Source organism: Euphorbia lathyris, chromosome 2, assembly GCF_963576675.1.
Source record: "Euphorbia lathyris chromosome 2, ddEupLath1.1, whole genome shotgun sequence".
NCBI lineage: Eukaryota > Viridiplantae > Streptophyta > Magnoliopsida > Malpighiales > Euphorbiaceae > Euphorbia > Euphorbia lathyris.
In genome coordinates this window covers 5,870,858-5,893,571 of record NC_088911.1, presented here as the reverse complement: position 1 = coordinate 5,893,571, position 22,714 = coordinate 5,870,858, and the positions used below count along the sequence as shown (strand labels likewise).

At 36.3% G+C, this 22,714-nt stretch overlaps 1 protein-coding gene and 1 non-coding gene across 6 annotated transcripts; one reads left to right on the top strand and one right to left on the bottom strand.

Moving 5' to 3' along the window:
- Positions 1 to 2,694: 2,694 nt before the first annotated feature.
- Positions 2,695 to 2,801, top strand: LOC136221337 (small nucleolar RNA R71). The gene has a single exon (XR_010685108.1). It is a non-coding gene; the product is annotated as a small nucleolar RNA R71 (small nucleolar RNA).
- A 2,186-nt stretch (positions 2,802 to 4,987) lies between these two features.
- LOC136220906 (glyoxylate/hydroxypyruvate reductase HPR3-like) lies at positions 4,988 to 21,298 on the bottom strand. 5 transcript variants are annotated; one of them, XM_066008746.1, is made up of 3 exons: positions 20,746 to 21,298; positions 17,625 to 18,174; positions 4,988 to 5,130 (listed from the first exon to the last, which is right to left on the bottom strand). In XM_066008746.1, exons 1-2 carry the CDS (start codon positions 21,211 to 21,213, stop codon positions 17,650 to 17,652), a joined length of 993 nt encoding a protein of 330 aa, XP_065864818.1. In that variant the 5' UTR covers positions 21,214 to 21,298; the 3' UTR covers positions 4,988 to 5,130; positions 17,625 to 17,649. The 5 variants fall into 5 exon arrangements, with proteins under 5 accessions (XP_065864818.1, XP_065864819.1, XP_065864816.1 ...); XM_066008747.1 differs by lacking the exon at positions 4,988 to 5,130 and adding an exon at positions 8,239 to 8,257; XM_066008744.1 differs by lacking the exon at positions 4,988 to 5,130 and adding an exon at positions 9,421 to 9,678.
- Between the last annotated feature and the right edge of the window lie 1,416 nt (positions 21,299 to 22,714).

The following is a 22,714-nucleotide window of genomic DNA, read 5'->3' as shown; positions in this document are numbered from 1 at the left end:
GGATCTACTTCTACGCCTTGACATGATACTTTATGGTCTAGAACAATCGATTCATTAACCATAAACTGACATTTTTTCCAATTTAGAATCAAATTAGTATCTTCACATCTTTTAAGCACTAGTTCCAAATTATGCATGCAACTATCAAATGTTTTTCCAAACACGGAAAAATCGTCCATGAAAACCTCCATGAAGTTTTCAATCATGTCATCAAAAATTGCCATCATGCACCTTTGAAAGGTAGCCGGGGCATTACATAATCCGAAAGGCATTCTACGATAGGCAAAAGTTCCATATGGGCATGTAAAAGTTGTTTTCTCTTGGTCGCTTGGAGCAACCGGGATTTGCATGTATCCGGAATAGCAATCTAAATTACACATATAAGCATGTCCCGACAATCTTTCAAGCATTTGATCGATGAAAGGTAAAGGAAAATGGTCTTTCCGAGTGGCATCATTCAATTTTCGGTAATCAATACACATGCGCCACCCGGTTACCTTTCTTACCGGAATTAGTTCATTTTTTTCATTAGCTTGAACAGTTATACCTCCCTTTTTAGGTACAACTTGTACCGGACTTACCCAACTACTATCCGATATTGGATAGATGATACCTGCATCAAGGAGTTTTAGAATTTCAGTTTTCACCACTTCCTTCATGCTTGGGTTTAGGCGTCTTTGAGGTTGGGCCGTCGGTTTAACTTGTTCTTCCATGAAAATTTTGTGTGTGCAAATAGAAGGACTTATTCCTTTGATGTCCGCCAATGTCCATCCGAAAGCTTTCTTGTGATCTTTGAGCACATTAATCAATTTTTCTTCCATTTCACCTGTCAAAGAAGAAGAAATTACAACAGGTAAGTTTGAGTTTTCACTTAAAAATGCATATTTCAAATGAGATGGTAAGGGTTTAAGGTCTAATTCGGGTGGCTCTTCCAATGATGATTTGGACCTCGGTTTGTCCCCTCGAACGATTTTCTCATATTGGTCACGGATCCACATGCAATCCTCGGGGTCATAAGTCAAGTTGGCAATTTCTCGATCTATCACGACCTCCTCTGGATTTAACCCGAGACCATTTAACATTACTTTTTCCAATGGGTCTTCACACATGTCATTCAAAAAAACATCTTTAACAACTTCGTCTGTTATATCAAGAAAGATACAATGGTCAATATTGTCGGAAGGATACTTTAAAGAATTGAAAACATTAAAAATCACTTCCTCATCTTGTAACCGGAGAATTAATTTCCCTTGTTGCACATCTATAAGTGTTCTCCCGGTTGCTAGAAAAGGACGACCCAAAATTATCGGGACTCGATCATCCTCCTCCATATCAAGAATAATAAAATCAGCCGGAAAGATGAATTTATCCACTTTAACCAACACATCTTCTACAAACCCTTTGGGGTATGCAAGAGAACGGTCAGCTAATTGTAAGGAAACCTTAGTGGGTTTCGGCTCTCCTAAACCCAATTTCCGAAAGATACTTAATGGCATGAGATTTATGCTTGCTCCAAGATCACATAGAGCTCTTTTGAAATACATACCACCGATAGTACACGGGATAGAGAAACTTCCCGGGTCCTTCAATTTGGGTGGTAGTTTATTGAGTAGGATAGCCGAACATCCTTCCGTTAATTTCACTGTTTCATTATCCTCCAATTTTCTCTTTTTGGAAAGTATATCTTTTAAAAATTTAGCATACATGGGCATCTTTTCCAAGGCTTCCGCAAACGGAATATTTATATGTAATTTCTTGAAAATGTCGAGAAATTTGGAGAATTGTTTTTCTTGTTTCTCCTTGTTCAACCTTTGGGGAAATGGAATTTTTGTTTTGTAAGGTTGAACAAGTTGATCCGCAAAAAGCTTAGGAGGAGATGAAACTTGAGGTTGAGAGGTACTTACCTCATTCGTGGTATCTTTTACCTGTTTGCTCGGAGCCGACTGTAACTCTTTGTTGTTTCCCAATGTGATGGCTTTCACATGCTCCCTTGGGTTTGTTTCCGTGTTGCTTGGAAGGGATCCCATAGGACGTTCGGATATGGCTTTTGCTAATTGGCTTATGCTCGTTTCAAGCCCTTTTGTAAACGTCTCTTGATTTCTCTTCCACTCCTCCATACCTGCAAGACGAGATTCCATTTTTGCAAGAATTGTTACAATAGCCGAAGCTTCATCACCAACATTTCTCTTTTCATTAGGATTAAATCCGGGTGGAGGTCTTTGCAGATTTTGCACATTTTGATTATTAGTCCATGAGAAATTAGGGTGATTTCTCCAACCATTATTGTATGTGTTGGAATAAAGATTAGATTGCTTAAAATTTCCCACAAAGTTTGCACTAGCGGTATCCCCAAGAAATGGGTTTGCCGCTTGACAATCCTCACTCTTATGTCCACTTAAACCACATAAATCACACAAATTATTTTGGTTCAAATTAGCCATTAATAGATCCAATTTTTTATTTAACTCATCAAAGCCGGATCTTGATGACGAATCAACCAAATATGTTCCCGCTCTTGTTTCGAGGTTTTTCTCCGCTTGCCAATGAGAGCACCTTTCCGCCAGTTCTTGGATTAAATCATAAGCCTCCGTTTGGGTCTTCTTAAGGATGTTTCCACCTGCGGCGGAATCAATTGTGGCACAGTTAGCGGAAGATAAACCATTATAGAAAATACTAACCTGTTGCCACTTCTCAAATCCATGATGTGGGCATTTCTTCAATAGTCGACGGAATCGCTCCCACGCATCATATAATGTCTCTCTCTCGGTTTGGCGAAAAGAACTTATCTCGTTTTTGTACATCGCCGTTTTAGATGGAGGGAAGTACTTAGCTAAGAATTTCTTAACTAACTCATCCCATGTTCCAATGGATCCGGCCTCGAGAGAATCCAACCAGTCAGCTGCATCATCCCTTAAAGAAAAAGAAAACAATTTTAGTTTAATAGCTTCTGGTGGTACCCCATTTTGCTTAAGCATAGAACAATGTTTAACAAATTTATTTAAATGGGAGTTTGGATCTTCTCTCGGATCTCCGCCAAATTGACCGGAGTTTTGTATAAGTTGGATCATTGCCGGCTTGATCTCGAAGTTGTTTGCTCCAATGGTAGGTTCCACGATACTTGAATTCATGTCCAAACGGTTTGGAGTGAGTAGATCCATGATGGAACGTTCCTCTTGCGCCATGTTTGCTCTTCGATTAGCCAAGTTCCTGTGGAAAGTACGCTCAATTTCAGGATCGGGCAATAATAAAGGCCAACTCAAACTTCTTGTGTTCATAAAATAATAATAATAAAAAAAACGTCTAAATTAATAGAAGCTCGACTAGATTAATATTATAATTCTACTATCCCCGGCAACGGCGCCAAAAACTTGGTGCGCGTTTTACGTATACGTGCATGTGAAGGCAAGTGTACCTTAGTCGTGTATCAAGTAATAAAGTGAAAGTAGAGTATCGTTCCCACGAGGATGGTGATTATAAGTACTAATCTCTTTGCTTACTATCTATTATTTGAACAACCGAAATGTAGAGTTTGTTGGACAACCAAACTAAGACTTAAGCAAGAAATGAAATAAAAATTACACAAATTAAGTGAGAGATTACTTATAATAAAAGAAACTAAGGCTTCTAGCTTCACTTAACCTCTTTGCTTGGTAAAACACTTAACCCCTTTTAAGTTGTTTATCCTTTTTAAGACGGCGATTTTTCTTATTAACTAATAGTTCTCGAGATCGGTTCTAAACTCTCGACTAATTACTTTCCCTTGGTCCGGCTCAAGTAATTAATCAAGAGAAACATTAAGTTTTCTTAGTTCCAAACCTTCGATTTATTACTTTCCCTTGGTCCGGCTCAAGTAATAAATCTAAGATTTGTAACAAGATTAAATCTAAACCTTTTTAACCTACTTTACCTTGGTCCGGCTAAAGTGATTACCTAAGATTCAAGAAAAACCGCTCGAGTAATTAGTTCTAAACTTTCGATTAATTACTTTCCCTTGGTCCGGCTCAAGTAATTAATCCAAAGAAGCATTAAGTTTTCTTATTTCCAAACCTTCGATTTATTACTTTCCCTTGGTCCGGCTCAAGTAATAAATTAAAGATTTGTAATAAGATTCATGAAAGACCTTGGAAAACCGATAAGCCACACTAAATGGTCATTAGGTCCAACTTATGAATTTCGATTAATCAATTTAATCACGGTCAATATAAACGATTAATTATATCCGAGTAGAGAGTTGGCCCATCTCCTACAAGCATTAAGAATCATAAGTTAGTTCTCAAAGAGGATAAAGATAACTTAAATAGGTTAAACGTAATTACCACATAATTAAGGTTAAGATCCACTTTTACCCTTAGTTAAGAGGGGTTTAGCCCATCATTAGATTAAAACACACTTTAGAAAGATAGATAATAGAGTTCATATTAATAAAAGAGATTAAAGTTTAGAAGAAACCGTAATGACGATTACCGAACGAACTTCTTCGGTAACTTGAAACTTACTTTTATTAGATGAACTTTTGCACAAACAACACTCTAACAACAATAACAACAACACAAACAACTGATTCTTAAGGAGAAGAATCAACAAAATAACATTATAGAGGGAGGAATTAAGCCTAAGCTTGGTGTGTCTTCAAATGGCACCCAAGACCTCCTTTTATAGTAAAATGGCACACAAAATTCCAAAGACCAAGTCATCCTTATGGCCTCCCACTCCTTATCATCTGAATTTAGCATTTAAGAGAGCATGGGGGAAGATTTTAATAATTTAGGAGTTGAAATGTCAAAGGAATCTTAGGCTTCAACATATTCATCAACTTTGGATAATTTTATGGGCCTGATGCAATTCGAATTTGGAGATGATTATTATTAGACATTTGTTCATCTTTCTCTTAGCTTTCCAACGCATTTTGAATCGCCTCAATCCGAGTCCGTATGAGGGAGATAAGTTGAAAATACGAAAATGTGTCAAATCTGTCCTAGTGTGAACAATTGGACTTTATTTTACAGCACCTATCCGCGACGAAGTGCACGCTGGGTGTCACTAAAACTCCTTTTTCTGGTCCCTTTTACTCCCGAGTTGCCGCCTTAAGCCCCGATTTGGTTATTTGTGCCGAAAACCTTGTGAAAGTGCCTAGAAAACACACAAATTGGCTTAGATACATAAAATGAAGAAAATATACAAAAATCATTATTAAAATTTATTAAAATGGTACAAAATAACTAGTAATTAAATACTAAAAATTCTATAAATTACGACGATAACATCAATCAAGGTTTTTGAACAAATTCAGAGTGCAAATGACGTATTCAGCCAAAAAAATATATAAAAAAAAAGAAAGAGATGAAGACATGAAAGAAGGGAGAGGTAAAATATAAAGAGAAATAGGAGTTAACGCTGAAGAGGGAGTCAAAAATTAAAAAGGTGGGTCAGTGGTAATAATGGCCATGAATGTAATTTAGTGTAAAATAGTGGCTTTTATGTTATATTTTAAAATTCAGTGACCAAACTGTGAAAATAGATAAAGTTCAGTGGCCATGAGTGTAATTTACATGTTGGTTCTTATTAAAATAAAGTTGGGAAAACTATCTCGTGTTTAGGGATGGCTACAGGTAGAGTATTCGTGGCTACTACCAATCCAAACCCATATCCGTTTATTTTTTTCATTACTCATATCCGTTTCATTACCCTAACTAATATACTTCATGATTGTTTAAAAAAAAAATATACTTCATGAATCTCATACTCGATGCATTTAAATCGCGGTACCTGCTGTTGCCCTTACCCATTAAGAATAAATACATAAAACAAACAATATTACAAATTTAACAAAAGATAAATTTAATAAACCATATATAAATAATGCATGTACAAATTTAACAAATATTCTATATTGAAAAATCCTAAACAAGAAACAAATAAAAAACGAATTATAATAAAGTAAAAAAATAAATTCAGTAAAAAATGTTCTATTCATAGTCGCTTAGACGGTGCCTAGACAGCGTCGAAGCGATCTAAGCGGAGCACAAACAGTTAAAAATCGCCTAAAAACTAAAATAACGCCCAGAGGGACTAATCGGAAATTATCGGGATGGATTCTCGATTTCGAACGCTTAGACAAGACCTAGACTGTCCAGACGGCTTTACTTTTGAAAAGTGATTAAGGATATAATTGTACCTTATTTTTACACTTTAGGGACATAATTGTACAATTTCGATTCGTATTGAGTATAATTATAGTTGTTGCTAAAATTGATCCAACTTGCAGATAGGTCTGTAATCGAGCCGAGTCGAACTTTGACTTGCTCAAGTTCGATTCGCTATAAAATTAACGAGCTCGAGCCGAGCTTCGAGCTTGTTTAGAGCCGAAAATCCTCTTTGAACTTGGTTCATTAAGAAAATCATCTGAATTGTTTGTGACTAAATCGTTAATTATATTTGTGAAGTTTGCTCACAAATAACTCTTTAATTGTGTACATAAACAAGCTCACAAGCAAAGTTCGTGAATAAATAAACAAGATGCTTACAAATAGTTCGTCTATTACTCAGTTATTATGTTTGTGAACGAACTTATCTAATAAGAAATGAGATAATATTAACTTTAGATATTTGTGAACTAACACAAAACTATATAGTTTTCTACAAAACTAAAATTTATTCATAAATGTTCCAATCGAGCCTGCTCGCGAGCTTTGACCTGCTCAAACTCGACTCGTTTACGAACCGAGCCAGTAAACCGTGCTCATGAGCGGCCCGTTTACAAATCGAGCCGAGTCGAGCTGAGTCGAACCGAGCTTTTATCGAATTGAGTTGAGCCGAGCTTTCATCGAGCCGACCACCGAGCCGCTCATGAGCGGCTCGACTCATTTACAGCCCTACTTGCAGACGTTAAAAGTATAATTAGAGAAACTCTAATGGTTGGATACACCAACCATTGACACCTCACCAAAATACACTATTATAAAACACTCTCCATATTAAAACACACTTCTTAAATACTATCTCTAGTGGTTGGATACTTTTATTTTAATCTAATTTTTCTATTAGTAATATTTATTAATATTAAATTATTCAATAATATTCAATTTTATTGAATAATTATTATTAATTCAAAATAATTTTTACTATTTATTATTTTTCATAAATATTATTAATTTAGTTAATGAGTTTTTTTAGAGAATAATTTAATTAATGAGTTAAATTTCGATTTTTAGATTAAATAAAGGTGAGTAATAAAAAAAATTCGTCCAATTTAGTGTAATAAATAATAATTTTTGGTTTAATTTTTTCATTAAAAAAACAAAATGGAGCAAATTAAAAAAAATGACAATTTTTTTAATACTTTTTCTTATGTGGGACCATAAGAGATCAGTATCCAAATTTAGACACCCACCAAATTTAGATACAATACTTTCTACCCTCTCCAATGGTTGGACACTCATTTTATATTTTTTGTATTTGCTAGCTAGTCCTTTTTAAAGACCACTAGAAGTATAATTGTACCTTATTTTTATAAGTTAGAAGTATAAGTATAAGACCATGTTCTTTTTGACTGAAATTAAATTAAATTAACTTAACTGAACTGAATTCTACTGAACTGAACTGAACTTAACTTAACTTAACTGTACCAAATAATTATAATTATAATAAATTATATATAATGATATATTTTATATATAAATAATTATAATTACAATAAATAATGATAAATTATATATATATATATATATATAATGATAAATTATATATAAAAAATTATAATTATAATAAAAAATAAAAAATTATATATATATATATATAATAAATTATAAATTATATATAAGTAATTATAATTATAATAAATAATGATGAATTTTATAAAAAAATTATAATAAATAATAATACATTATTTATAAATAATGATGAAATATATATAAATAATGCTAAATTATAAATTATATATAAATACTTATAATTATAACAAATAATCATAAATATAAATAATATTAAATTATAAATAATAATAATAATAATAAATTGAATATAAGTAGTTATAATTATAATAAATAATGATGAATTATATATAAATAATTATAATTATAATAAATAATGATAATTACTGAAATTAAATTAACTGAACTGAATGCTGCTGAACTGAACTGAACTTAATTGAACTGAACTTACTTATGCTGAAATTAAGTCAAAAAGAACAGGACCTAATTGTATCATTTTGTATCACACTCTTGAAGGCCCCGTCTTCCAACTCAAATAAATATATTCACTACAAAAATTGATAAATGTATTCCATTTAGGATTAGTTCAAATTTCGAAATAAAAAATGGAATGTGATATAATCATAATAAAAAATTCACCTAATTTCACACTAACCCGATAATTGATAAGACACTAACCCGAAATTGTTACCTCTAACATTTGGGCATCCATGAAGCATCTCTGGGTCATGCTTACTTTTTAGTATGTCGTAATGCCTTGAACACACACTACGACAGGAAACAACGGACGATATATCTTGTTTTCTATTCGGATTCGTATTGGCTTTCGGTTTTCTACTTAGAAGCGACATCATGGGTTCCAAGTCGGATTAGGTTAGATTGAGTATTATAAATACTCCATTATGTAAACCTAATTTATAATCTAATTTTCCGCCTCCTAATAATTAATGAACACAACTCACGAACGTTGGTGAACCACGTAAATCTGTGTTTCGATTGTTTTTTTTTAATCTTTCGTTAAATCCACACAACATAGTAAATAATATACACATTTAGTTCCATTTGTTTGCCAGAAAATATTGTGTTTTGAAAACAATGGATAATGAAAAAATTTCTATTGGAAAATAAAATATTTTTCGGTGTTAATAAGTGATGGATTAAATAGGAAGAAATTGCAATTTACAACGACAAAAAAAGCAGTTCATGATCTTTGACTACTTTATGGCTCCGCGTTTGCGGCGGTTTTATACCCTGCATACATGAACGGATCTAGGGGTGCTCTTTGGTGATCTATAGGTCTTAATTGATATTGTTTAAGTGTTTTTTCCAAGAAAAAACTTAAACCCCATGGAGTTTTCCGGTATTTTTAGGTGATCAGTAGGTGCTAATCGCCCGCACCCTTGGATCCATCTATGAATGAATCTAACCGGAGGCTTGAACACCTATTGGTTGCCGGAGAACTTCATAGAGACAGTATACCGCACAGTAATTTTTTCTAAAGAAATACTAATAAAATATCAATTGAGCACGGTTGTCAATGAGTTGATCCACTTATGAGCGGTTCAGTATTCGGTACAATAAAAGCTCGACCATGTTCGGCTCGATTTATAAACGAATCGAGTTTGAGCGCGACAAAGCTCGACTCGAAAGCTGAATTATAAATTCATGAACAAACTCGATTATAAGCTCGTGAGCAAGTTTGGTTCAATTACTTTTTTAATAATAGCATTTCTATAAAGGGGGAAATGTAAAACAATATAGTTTGGTAGATTTCAAAACTATGTAGTTTTGTGTTAAAGAAATTTTTCAAATCAATATAATTAATAAACATAAATTCAGAGATCACGAACGTCAATTTTTTGACAAGCCAAGCATGAGCAGACCAAAACTGGGCTCGGCTTGATTACAACCCTACCTATAGATTACTAGAGCATTTCCTATCAGTGAATCCTGGATTGTGGGATCGTGTCTGCATAGACAAAGGTTCAACATGATCGTTAGAGGAACACCGATTTTTCAATAAATATAGAGGTGGCAAAAGCACATTCGACCCAATTATACAGAGAATTTTAATGTTTGAATTTTGCTTAGTAGGCAATGTGTCATTCTTGGGTTGACAAGGAACTGACACACAAATTTTTGGATTGGGTTAGGATTGATATACTAACCCAAAAATGACACGAATATTTTAAATTATTGTCATATTCTCTCCTGTTTTTATATGTCACTTAATTAATAACGATAATAACATTATAATTAGTGGATTGCTATTCGTCGCCCCTATTTTACTTACCGTCGCCTCCTGTTTGACATTTTTGCCATTTTCATTTTTCATTCAAAAAAAATGAAATTCTCTCAACCGCGAAGAACAAAACGAAGAAAAATCATGCCTCCAAAACAAGGAAAAATAATTGAACATATAAGTTTCGTATTTACCAATAATCTGAAATTTAACGAATTTAACTTGAAACGAATTTTTTTTTTCGTTGAATTTGCTCTAAACGGGTAGCCCATACGGTCCGGTCCATGGACCGGTAGGATGAACTACCCGTTTTACCTAGATAAAAACGGGTAGCCTACCCGTTTCTACCTAGGCAAAACGGGTAGCCTACCCGTTTCTACCTAGGTAAAACGGGTAGGCTACCCGTTTTGCCTAGGTAGAAACGGGTAAGCTACCCGTTTTGCCTAGGTAGAAACGGGTAGGCTACCCGTTTTCCTTTAGGGAAAACGGGTTTATTTATTTTTTAATTATAATAAATATTAATTATAGATAAATTATGTATTGATTGGATAGAAAAAACGTATAGATAAATTATTGATTGGAAATAAAAAATACGTATTGAAGTGTCCAATTAATTTTTATTTGGTAAATTATATTTATTTACCTTTTAGAACGTAAATTTAATTATACGTAAATTATGTATTGACTGGATAGAAAAAACGTATATATAAATTATTGATTGGAAATAAAAAAATACGTATTAACGAGTGCAATTAATTTTTATTTCTTAATTTATATTTATTTATCTTTTAGAATGTAAATTTAATTATTGATAAATTATGTATTGATTGGATAGAAAAAACGTATAGATAAATTGGAAATAAAAAATACGTATTGAAGCGTCCAATCAATTTTTAATATTTATTATAATTAAAAAAAATAAATAAACCCGTTTTGCCTAGGTAGAAACGGGTAGGCTACCCGTTTTTACCTAGGTAAAACGGGTAGTTCATCCTACTGGTCCATGGACCGGACCGTATAGGCTACCCGTTTAGAGCAAATTCAACGAAAAAAAAAAATTCGTTTTTTTTGAATGAAAGTTGAGACGCGAAGGCAGGCCGGACATCCCAACTAGGTTGGCACCCCCGACACCGCCAACAACCCGAAATTTATTAATAAAATAAAAAAGAATACAGAGGGAGGATCAAAAAATAAAAAATGATAAGTGAAAAGTAGAGAAAGCTAGACTAAAGAAAACGAATATGTGCAACGTTGCAGCTGTCATAAAAAACGAAACTCTGGCAAGAGTCCGGGGCCTGAGACCACCAAAGCGGAGAGTTTGCTGCTTGTCCAATATTTGCAAGGCGATCCGCTGCTTGGTGTCCCTCTCTAAAAATATGTGTTGCACGCCAATTCATTCTGGAGAGTTTGTGAAGACAGATTCGCCAGTCTCTTCTGATTCTCCAGGGCACCTTCCAGGATAATCTGTTCAGAAGCATGACAACGTAGGAGGAGTCAGATTCAATCCATAGGTTTCGCCAGTTCTTCTCCCAGGCAGTATTAACCGCAAGAATAATTGCTTGCAACTCAGCTGACTGAGCATTTGAATTCGGTAGTGGATTTGCAAAGCATCCAGTTACGAATCCTCGATAGTTCCTAAAAATTCCTCCGGCCCCTGCGCTACCCACTGAGCTCGAGGCTCCATCTGTGTTTACCTTCCACCAGTTGATAGGAGGAGGAATCCATCTCACAATCTTGTAGTTTGGTTTAGGCGGGGGACGAGAGCGAGCATAGATCGAACCTTCCCTAATTAAGATCATCAGGCGGTGTAGCAGCATTTGGATTGAGGGGAGCTCATGGTCAAAAATAGCTCTGTTTCGGACATGCCATATATACCAGATACATGTAATCGCAGAGAAATACCAGCATTTTCTCCGATTTCTGCTGATCTGCACTTGTCTGATCTGATTGCAGAAACCGTTGACATCAAAACCATGAAATCTCACTGCATGTTCGCTGCAAACCATACGCCAAAGGCTCTGAGCAGTGCTACAACTGAAGAATAGGTGATCAATGCTTTCACCAGCTTCTTTGCACAATTCACACCTTTGAGCCAAGACAATTCCACGCTTTTGCATCTGTTCTTGGACCGCGAGCCTCCCGTGAAGAATCATCCAGCTCGTAAAGGCTCTCCTCGGGGGAATGAACGAGTTCCATAGGAGCTTGTTCCAACCAACTTCATTCCCATGCTTGAGATTAGCATAAACTCCTTTGGCTGATAAATATCCGGAATCTGCAGGCTTCCAAATACAGCAGTCCGCCTCCCCGAAGCAATCAATTAACTGAATATTATTTTGAATCTGAATCGGAAGAGATTGCAGGTTGTCCCAGCTGCCATTGTTCCTGAATTCATGTATAGGCTGATAAAGCTTAGCCTGCTCTTTCCTGGGAATATCCATCTGTCCGCTATGGAAGGAACGATCCATCTAGAAGTCCAGAAGTTCAGACTAGAGCTTTCACCAAACCACCAAACAGTATCATTCCGGATAATATTAAACATAAATCTTAAAGAAGACCAGATGGAGGAATTGAAAATGTATCTTTTTTCCAAGCCAGAAATATCCAAGAACCGAGACCTGAGCAACGATAAAACAAAACCTTGGCCCTGTATCAGATCCCAGCAGAGTTTAGATATCAGAGACAAATTGAAGATCTTGAAATCTTTTATTCCCAGTCCTCCATTCTCATTATTCATGCAACATATACTCCAAGGAACCGTGAAGGTCTTCCTTCTATCTCTATCACCGGTCCAAAAGAAGTTGCGGACAGCCTTGTTGACTCGTGTAATTAACTCGCAAGGCCATTTGTATACCATGAAAGAGTGGACAAGGGCGCCCGTCATCGAAGATTTGATCAGGGTAAGCCGACCAGCAGATGAAAGAGATTGGCCTCGCCAGAGATTAAATCTGTTTAGAAATTTGTCAATGAGAGGCTGCAGGTAGCGAGTTCGAGGAGCTCCTTGAAACAGTGGTACTCCGAGATAGTTAAAAGGGAGAGACCCAGTTCTGATGCCAAGAATGTCAGCTAGACGATTCCGTCGAGTAGCATTGATGAAGTTGCCAAAGAAAACATGAGATTTCTCCCAGTTGACAGCCTGTCCAGACATGGACTCATAGAGATCAAAAGTGTCTCTAATGCACCTCATATTTTTCAGAGTTGCACGACAGAAAAGCATCATATCATCAGCGTAGAGGATATGAGAGGGAAAATCATCTCTCATTGTATAACGAATTGGTGCAAATCTACCCTCCCCAATGAGTTTGGCAATCCATCTTCCTACGAAATCCTCAGCGAGCCCAAATAGAGTTGATGAGAGCGGGTCTCCCTGCCTAACGCCACAGGAGCAGCCAAAAAAACCTTTAATACCACCTCCAATCGCAATAGATATTCTGGCGGATCTAAGAATCTCCAGAATCCAGTTCCTGAATTTTAGCGAGAATCCAAAGGATTCCATAACAGCCAACAGGAAGTTCCAGTCTAAGGTGTCAAAAGCTTTCCTGATGTCAATTTTAAGAGCCATGTTCCATAGCATTTCTTTTTCAGCAAATTGATACCCTCGGATGCCGCAGCAATGCAGTGATGAATACTTCTGCCAGAAATGAACCCAAATTGATTTTCAGAGATGATTCTAGAAGCAATAGGCGCAATTCTGTCAGAAAGGATCCTGGAGATGATCTTGTAATTGAAGTTGCCCATAGCTACCGGCCTAAATTGCTGAATTTCATTGGCGCCTTCAACCTTGGGAATGAGCGAAATGATGCTAGAGTTCATTCCAGGCAGCATATAACCAGAATCAAAGAAGCTGAGAACCATTCTGCATACATCCGGACCTACAATGTCCCAACAGTACTGATAAAAGATCCCTCCAAACCCATCAGGCCCAGGAGAGCTGTCCTTATTCATATTGAAAACCGCATCTCTGATCTCTGAATCACTCGGTCTCCTGGTGAGCTCATCGTTGTCAGAGACAGACACCATGTTTGGAATAACAGAATTGATCGCTTCATAATTGATTTGCCGTATACTCCCCGTGAAAAGCAACTCATAGTAATTTATAGCATGTTGTGCAATCACCCTCTCATCGCTCACTAAGGAATTGTCAATAAGAAGACTGTTCATAGAGGCTTGCACCTTTCTAATCTTAGCAGACCGATGAAAAAAAGCAGAATTGCGGTCTCCAACATTCAACCATTTCTCCCTGCTTTTGTCCATGAGAAGCAATTCTTGCCTGTAAAGCTGTAAATCCAGCTCACGCTTAGCCTCTGCTTCCTGAGCAGCGTTAATTTCGTCGAGACCATTTCTGAAGATACCAATCTGAACCTCTTCGAGTTTTTTCATGGCAGCGTTAATGTTGCTTTCGACCCTCCCAAAGACCTCAAAGTTCCATGCTCGGAGCTTGGGGGAAGCAATTTCAGCTTATGGCACAGAAGTTGAGCCGGAGGAAGAGAGATAGAGCAGGATGACCAATGATCAGCAACTAATTTATGGAGAGAGTCGTGAGTTGTCCACATCGACAGGAACCTAAATCTTCCTTTTCGAGCAGTCCCATTAGTGCAAGAGACCAGAATCGGGCAGTGATCCGATTTGCTTCTAGGTAGAACCGAACATTGAATGTTTTCCCAGCTGTCAATGAAGGTCTCATTAACAAGGGCACGGTCCAGTTTGCACTCTACATGTTCATCCCCTAGTCTACCATTAGTCCAGGTGAATTGCAAACCCGAACTATCTACTTCCGTCAATCCTCCCATTCTGATGAAATCTCGAAAATCTCTGCAGCTGCTTTGAGGAGGAGGTCTACCTGTTTTTTCGTGTGCCCCTGTGATTGCATTAAAGTCACCAAGCACCAACCTCTTCTCACTGTTGTCCAGATTAAGAACAGAATCCCAAAGCAGACGCCGCCTTACTGCATTATTATTTCCATACACAAAGGAGATGTGAAAGTCCTGAGAGCTCAAGTTGAATCGAATGGTGATGTGCTGCTCGTGCAATAAAATTGGATGACAGGAGTTACTGAAGCCATTCTTACAAAAAACCCACAAAGTGTTAAAATCATTACTGAAAAGAAATTGAAGACCTAGAGAATTCCAGAATAAAACAGATGTTCTATCAAAGGCAATTAAAGGCTCTGACAAGCAAACTAAATCAGGGTGATTGGTTCTGCATAATAGTTTTAAAGCTCTCTGGGTACCCGAATTTTGGATCCCCCTACAATTCCAATACAGACAGATCATGTATATTTGGCAGACAATCGAGTCCTCCCTTTCAGCCGGGAGTCGATAGATTTAGCCTTGGATTTCTTCCTATTAGTGATCCAGTTACTTCCCTCTGCCGCATAGGCATTATCATCACTGCTCATTTTGTTTTTAGTTCTTATAATATGCTGATTCCATTCAAGCGATTCAGATAAAAAGTTTACCTCATAATGCTGATTATCCATCTCCCCAGCATCAGTGTCAGATTGATTGCTAATCTCATCATTCAAGACTTTAGCATGGGGCTGCTCAACTCTCTCCCCATCTCCATCTGGCTTGTGAAGAATCATTTGAAGCCGATTCACCACATTGTTATCAGCCTCATTAGAGGTGTCTCCGCTCTCTTTCGCAGGCTGCTTATCTTCAGGAGCCGACGAGGGAGCCTTACGCCAAACCTCTTTGGCCATTTCTTTATCTTTTGTTTTCTGCTTGTTCTGCTTGGTATTACGACGACACAGAGCCGATGAGTGTCCAATGGCGGAGCAGGAGCCACATATCATAGGGAGATTTTCATATTCCACATAAACCCATTGTTTGCTATCATCAGTGTCAACACGGAGTTCTGTTTGAATTTCGCAGGACAGATCAATGTCAACTAAAACTCTGGCATAGTGCGCAAATTCGCCATTCACCGTATTCTGATCAAAACGGATAGGAACTCCAACGGCACTAGCTATGCCGGCAATGATTCTGGTGTCCCAGAATACCCAGGGTAGATTATAGAAACGAACCCATACCTGAGCAGAGGAGTTTTTGTGTGTATCAGGGTTGAATCTCGGAGTCTAGGGGGAAAATCTGATAATGCCCGGCTTCAAGGCGATTGCTCCATGCCCCCAGATATTTTGAATGGCCTTTTCGTTGGGCATGATGATCTGAAAGAAACCTTTTCCAAAAGAAATCAATTTCCAATCAAAATTCCGTTTCCATACACTGTTCAGTTTATGCTTGAGGTCTGCGTGACGCCATGGTCGATCTCCTTTGCTCAGAGTGACTCGTCCAATGACTGAGAACTGTACAACCTTAATCCTTTCCTCATAAATGTCTTGAGGAATACGAACCGCTCTGAAGCCCCCTTCCTCAGAGATTTTCGGAAGAGATGGTGCTGGAATCACAGTGGGAATGGTGCCCTTGACGGCATCAGCAAACAAGATTGAGGAGGAGGGCAGTGGTTTTTTGTTTGGGCTATTGACATTCAAAGAGAATTCTGCAAAAGCTTTGCGATAAAAAAGGTGGCTATGGCAATCGGCGAGTCGCCGGCCGCCGGCGTCGAAGAAGCCGCCATGGGAGCTAGGTCCGATATCAAAAAAATTCGTTTCAAGTTAAATTCGTTAAATTTCAGATTATTGGTAAATACGAAACTTAGATGTTCAATTATTTTTTCTTGTTTTGGAGGCATGATTTTTCTTCGTTTTGTTCTTCGCGGTTGAGAGAATTTCATTTTTTTGAATGAAAAATGAAAAGGGCAAAAAAATGTCAAACATGAGGCGACAGTAAGTAAAATAGGGGCGACGAATAGCAAAACCCAATAATTATTACTTGCAAATATGATTCGAACCTCCTAAATTGGTATAAACACATTACATGACCCCTAACATTATATTAGTATATTTTTCAATAGTTAGTGTTAACATACTGATCTAAAAGTGACATAAAATATTTTTAAAATAATACTATATCTCTTTTGTATTTTTAAAAGTTATCATTAATATATATGTAACCCGAAAACACAACACAAATCGACAGTAACCTGAACATATTAACGGTATGGCCATTAGTGAATTTTACCCATTTTAACATTGTGGCTATTGAACTTCAATTCTTAACCGTATGACCACTTAGCCACTTAACCTTAACTAACTCCTCAAAACGGCCGTTAACAACCTGAAAATGAAAATATTCAAGAATTAAAGTTGTTCAAAACGACATTTACCATGAAACCACATTTTTTATTTTCCAAAATCACCCTTTTTGGAGCTTTCCCTCTTTAAAAAATCACTATTTCCTAACCAAACAACACCTAAACGACATCAAAATGAAAATTTTCAAGAATTAAAGTTCCTTAGAATATCATTAACTCTTTGAATTTTTTATTTTGAGGCCGTTAAAGATTGTTTTGAAGCGTTGTATGGCCACCGGTGTTAAAAAGTATAAAATTCAGTGGTCATACCGTTAATAATTAAAGTTCAGTGGCTACAATGTTAAAATGAGTAAAGTTCAGTGCCCATGGGTGTAATTTACCCCTTTTAAACACGAATCCAAAAATGACATGAAACGAACACGATAATTGCCGGCTCTAATATATATATGGATTGAGTTTCCTAGCACCACATTCACCATGATCCTACCACATACCATTGCTTAAAAACTAATTAAGAAACTAACCTGCCATTGCCAACATCCAATGTCTTTAATCATCCAAGTATTCCGTAAGTAATGCCTCGCCAGAGAAGAAAGCTTCGAGATTTCCAACGACAAGTTTACTCACATCCTTCATAGATTCCGGTGTAAACACAGCACAATGCGGAGACAACACAACATTGTCCAATTTAAGTAACTCTTGAGGAACAATAGGCTCATTCTCAAACACATCCAACCCAGCACCTGCAATCTCTCCTGCAACCAAACACCTCACCAATTCCTTCTCATCGATTATCGCCCCGCGCCCGATGTTAACCACAACTCCTTTCTTCCCTAGTGCTGATAACACTTCCTTATCGATCATGTGTCGGGTTTCGTCAGTCAAGCCGCAGCAGATGATGAGGGCATCACAGTTGGCTGCAAGTTCAGTTACATTCTGATAAAAAGGATATGAAACATGAGGCTTTGTTTTCCTGGAAGTGTAGGAGATGTAGCAACCAAAAACCTCAAGTCTTTTGGCAACTTCAAGCCCAATATTTCCTAATCCCACAATTCCAACCTGCTTGCCTCTCAGCTGGAATCACCAAGCATAATAAATGTTAGAAATTGTATCGGATATTGTTTATTATACACATATATGTCATTGTATTTGTCCGTTTTAGCATATATGCTAAATATATCCTCATATTTTCCAAATGATACAAAAAATGCCCTAATCTAACAGACTGATGATAGCATTAACAGCGCAACACCTCCACCTCAACTAAAAAATGTAACGTAACATATTTTAGCGCCGAAATTTTGTACTACTGAATTTTACATGTCGATCTCTCCAAATTTATCGTTAAAAAAGACCATACCGACAGAATTAATGATGAAAATCGTCCCCTACTAAAATTCTGGATTTACTAATTTAATCATCCTCTGTTTTTAATTTGTATTAATATTAGTGGTGTAATGACTAGACTAACAAAGTTATACTAAATAAACTAATCGTTCAAATAAAGGAATTACAATAACGAGGACATATTTAGTTGTTTGTTTGATATAGGGACATTTTATCAGAAAAAAAAATATAGGGCAATATATGTTAAAACAGACAAATACAGGGGTATATATATATATATATATATATTGACCCATTATTATAAGCTTATAACAAGCATAATATTCGAGACAGGAAATTAGAATTGAATCACAAATTCAAATGGTTTGGCTAATTTTGTTTGCATGGACAGGTGAGGAGAAGCACATAATTCATAAAATCCGGTTGCATATTCCAATAACATATATTTGTAACATATCTTTAAAATGTATAAATATCAACATTTAAACAACAATATCATTGGAACAATTAAAAAAAAAAACATAAATAATATAATTCATCAAAAACTATAAATTATGTGCATGTTATTGGATATATATTCACAAGTAATATAGTTCATCTAAAGCTATGAATTATATTAGATATATATTCACAATTTTTAATTCTTGGACTTTATCATGGACGGTGAGTTCTATGTTAGTATATGAGAAATTTTACTGTCCGCCGGGTATACCACATCAAAATCTGATGTGGTATGCCATAGCTAATTAAATCAAGACATGTGGCAATTAAATTTTCTTTAAAAATTAAAATAAATTTATTTTACTTTTCTTTTCTCCTGCAATTAGATCTGTGCCTGGTTTCAATCTCTTTTCTTTGCCGTCCTTTCTCAAAAGCCACCGCCAACAACCTCTTTGCTCTGTTTTTGTTCTCCATGGGCAACTATTACTGCTAATTTTTTTGATGCAGTTTTATTATGCAACCCTTGAAGTTTTTCATCGTTGTTTGTTTCAAAATCAAAATTCCCAACAAATCAAAATTCCCATCTGGGTTCTAATTTTCGTTGAACAAAAAAAACTCATATTTCCAATTCTTATAAATTGGTTGGGTTTTTATTTAGATTCTTTTTCAAGTTTTATGTTACTAAAATGAATGAGATTCATGATTTTATGTAATATCTGATTCTAAATAATGCCTAATTAAATTATCACAAAACTTTATATCTCCTTCTTATCTACCATGAAACTGTATATCCATTTTATTCATTACGAAAATTGGATTAATTTAGTGCAGGAATATGGCTAGAGCAGATAGTGGTGGCCTGCAGATCTAAAATTTCTAACAGTTGAAGGAAGAGGAGAACGAACAAAGAGCTGTGACCCACTGTAAAAAATAAATGTGAAGGACGCAGATCTAATATTTCTAACAGTTGAAGCGCCACCTCTGCACCATTATAACATGATTAAAATTCTCAGGTAAACAGAAAAAGCAGAAGTTGCCGAGATTACATAACTCGCCGGCAAGGAAAGGTGTCTCTGTACCAACTCTATACCAACTCCTGTAAAATTAAATCAAGAAAGGTGTCTCTTAAATTGGATGCTGAGAAAAAGGGACAAAGGAAAGGCAACCCTCAAGCAGAAGTAATCGGAGAAGACTATAGGTTTAGCCGGAGAAGACGATTGGTTTAACCGGAGAAGAATCAGGCAGAGGTGTGGTTGCTTCTGATAAGGACTCCTGCAAAAATCGAGAAAAAGGGAGAAACTAGAGGGTAGAGTTAGATAATTTTTGCATTCTAATTATTTTTAAATGATTTAAAATAATTTATAATGAAGTGTCATGTTTTTATTGGTTTTGGCATACCACCTCATTTTTATTAGGTGGTATGCCCGGCGGACAGTAAAATTTCTCGTTAGTATATCTATTGTTCGAAAACAGGACCATCTGGATGGCATATCTATTAGTCCCTCTTTGACGGTTTCTTTTTATCCGATTAGTCCCTCTTTGAGGTTTTTTTTTTTTAACCCTGGATATATAATTTAGAAATAGCTTTTCCCGGTGTCCTGTTCTGGTTCAACGTAGAAGAGATCATAAAGAAAAGCCTGAGTTGAGGGGCTAATTCAGATCATTTCATAGTTTTCAATCCTACTAGCATTAATAAATAATTGCAAACAAAAGAACAACCAAATTAATTAAAAAAAAAAAAAATCAAATAGCATTATTGTTAGCACTTTTGCTTCAGGAATCAGAGGATATACCCAAATCATTGAACTGTGTAAACAAAGAGAAAAAAGCCGGTTAAAGTTTGAGCAGAGAATTAACCTTAACGCCAAGAGGATAATCCCCTTCGGTAAGCCAAAGCCCTTGCCGTACATATCGATTGCTAGCCGAAATATTCCTCCAAACATCGATCAACAAACCAACGGCCAGATCTGCTACGTCAGGGGAATACACGTTACCAGAGTTGGCGATGGCGATTCCACGGCGGCGACATTCAGGGATGTCGATTTGGTTGAGGCCGGCGCTAGTAGTGACGACAAGGCGAACAGATGGAAGAAATTGGAGGAGATCGGCGGTAACTGGAGCGCCTCCGCTAGAGAGAATAGCTCGTACAGATTGGGCGCGAGTAGCTAAGAATTGATGGAGAGGGAGCGGAGACTCGTATGCTTTTAGAAAACGAAATTTAGTAGAAGTAAAAGCTTGTTCGCCGATTACGCTAAAAGACGGTGGTTCTCTGCAAATCAGTACTTCTGGTTGAAGCTGTTTTTGAGGTTGTTGAGCTTCTTCCATTAGTGCAAAATGAGTTTTCTCTCTAATTTTTAATTTTTTTTTGTAGTAGTTTTCTCTCTAATTCAACCTTGCGTATTTTTGTTTCTTTTAGAACAAAGGACACTTTTATTAAATAATATGCTAAAAGAACATTCCAAGGGAACGGGGGTGGACCATCCTACTCTCCACAAACATACCTATATACTACAGTTCGGGCTAATATGTGAGTTGTAGAATTCGTTATACGCTTAACAAAAGAAATTGAGACATTATCTGATACTCGCATTAATGAGATACATTTGGAAATAACATCACATAAATATGAAAGTTGAAACGAAGGTTTGTTGATCGTCTGAACCACTAAAAGACAATCTGATCTCACCTCCATATTGCTGACATTTTGAAGTTTCAACCATGACGGAACCTTTCGGATTGCAATGGCTTCAGCAACAATTGGTTCATATAATCCATCGAGTAGAGCGTGTGAAGCGAAGGTACACAAACCTGTTGAATTTCTGAGCAGGAAACCATACGAACAATAGCCCCTTTCTGTAAAAACTCATGCGTCCACATTGCAAGCTAGAAAATCGTTTGGACACTGTCAACGGAGGAACTGCACTCTGTTGTAGGTCTCTGTTGCTTTGGGCACCAACCCAGCTCTCCAGCTCCTGTTTTGCCCGAGTAATAATCCACTTGGCCAGTTCTGAGTGACTTTATCAAACCGCCTGATTTTTGTTATGTGATGGGAGTCGAAGATAGCAGCGATGCACTCGAGGTGATCCCCACTACTACGACTATTCAACTAAGAGATAAGTGTACTCCGTCGTTATCAAGTAATAAATCTGGTTAAGTCCAGGTATTGAATCCACGAGATTTATACCCACAAGTATTAAATTACTCGGTTCTATACGTTATCTAGGCGGTGAATACTTTAGGTTTGTTTGGGTAACAACTATAAACTACTCATAATTATTAGGGAGACAGTTTTCATGTGTTTCAAGTCATTGTGGGATGATACAGGTGGCGTTAAATTACAATACGTGATAAACAATATTTCAGAATATAGAGAGTAACAGTTTAATCTTGTAAAGACGATTACATGTAAACCGAACATATCTTAGCTTCCAGGACATCCATAGTACAATACAAAATGACCATGTTACTCTGTTATTTCATGTTTATCTATTTATGGCAAATATAATCGTTAAAAATCTAAAATGAATAGATAAAATGTCCAAAAGATTAATATTGACAAAATATAAAGATTATATATATATTTTTTTTTAAGAATAAACAATCTGTTAGGTAAAAAGTGAAGAATATATCACAAAATTATGTGTAATCTGAAAACACCATATAAAATTTACACTATCGAATTGATTAACACGATTATGAGATAAAAGTTTTTAGGTTCGGTGTAGACTTATTTTTTTTTAAACACAAAACCGAGAATGACACATCACGAACTATTCCAATACCATAATTGTCCGATGCAGGATATACTTCTATAGTTTTAAATTAA

Excerpts from the sequence above, each read along its gene's own strand:
- LOC136220906 (XM_066008746.1), bottom strand. The coding sequence starts at position 21,213 with ATGGAAGAAGCTCAACAACCTCAAAAACAGCTTCAACCAGAAGTACTG. Across the intron at positions 18,175-20,745 it reads ATTATCCTCTTGGCGTTAAG|CTGAGAGGCAAGCAGGTTGG; the intron begins GTTAATTCTCTG and ends TGGTGATTCCAG.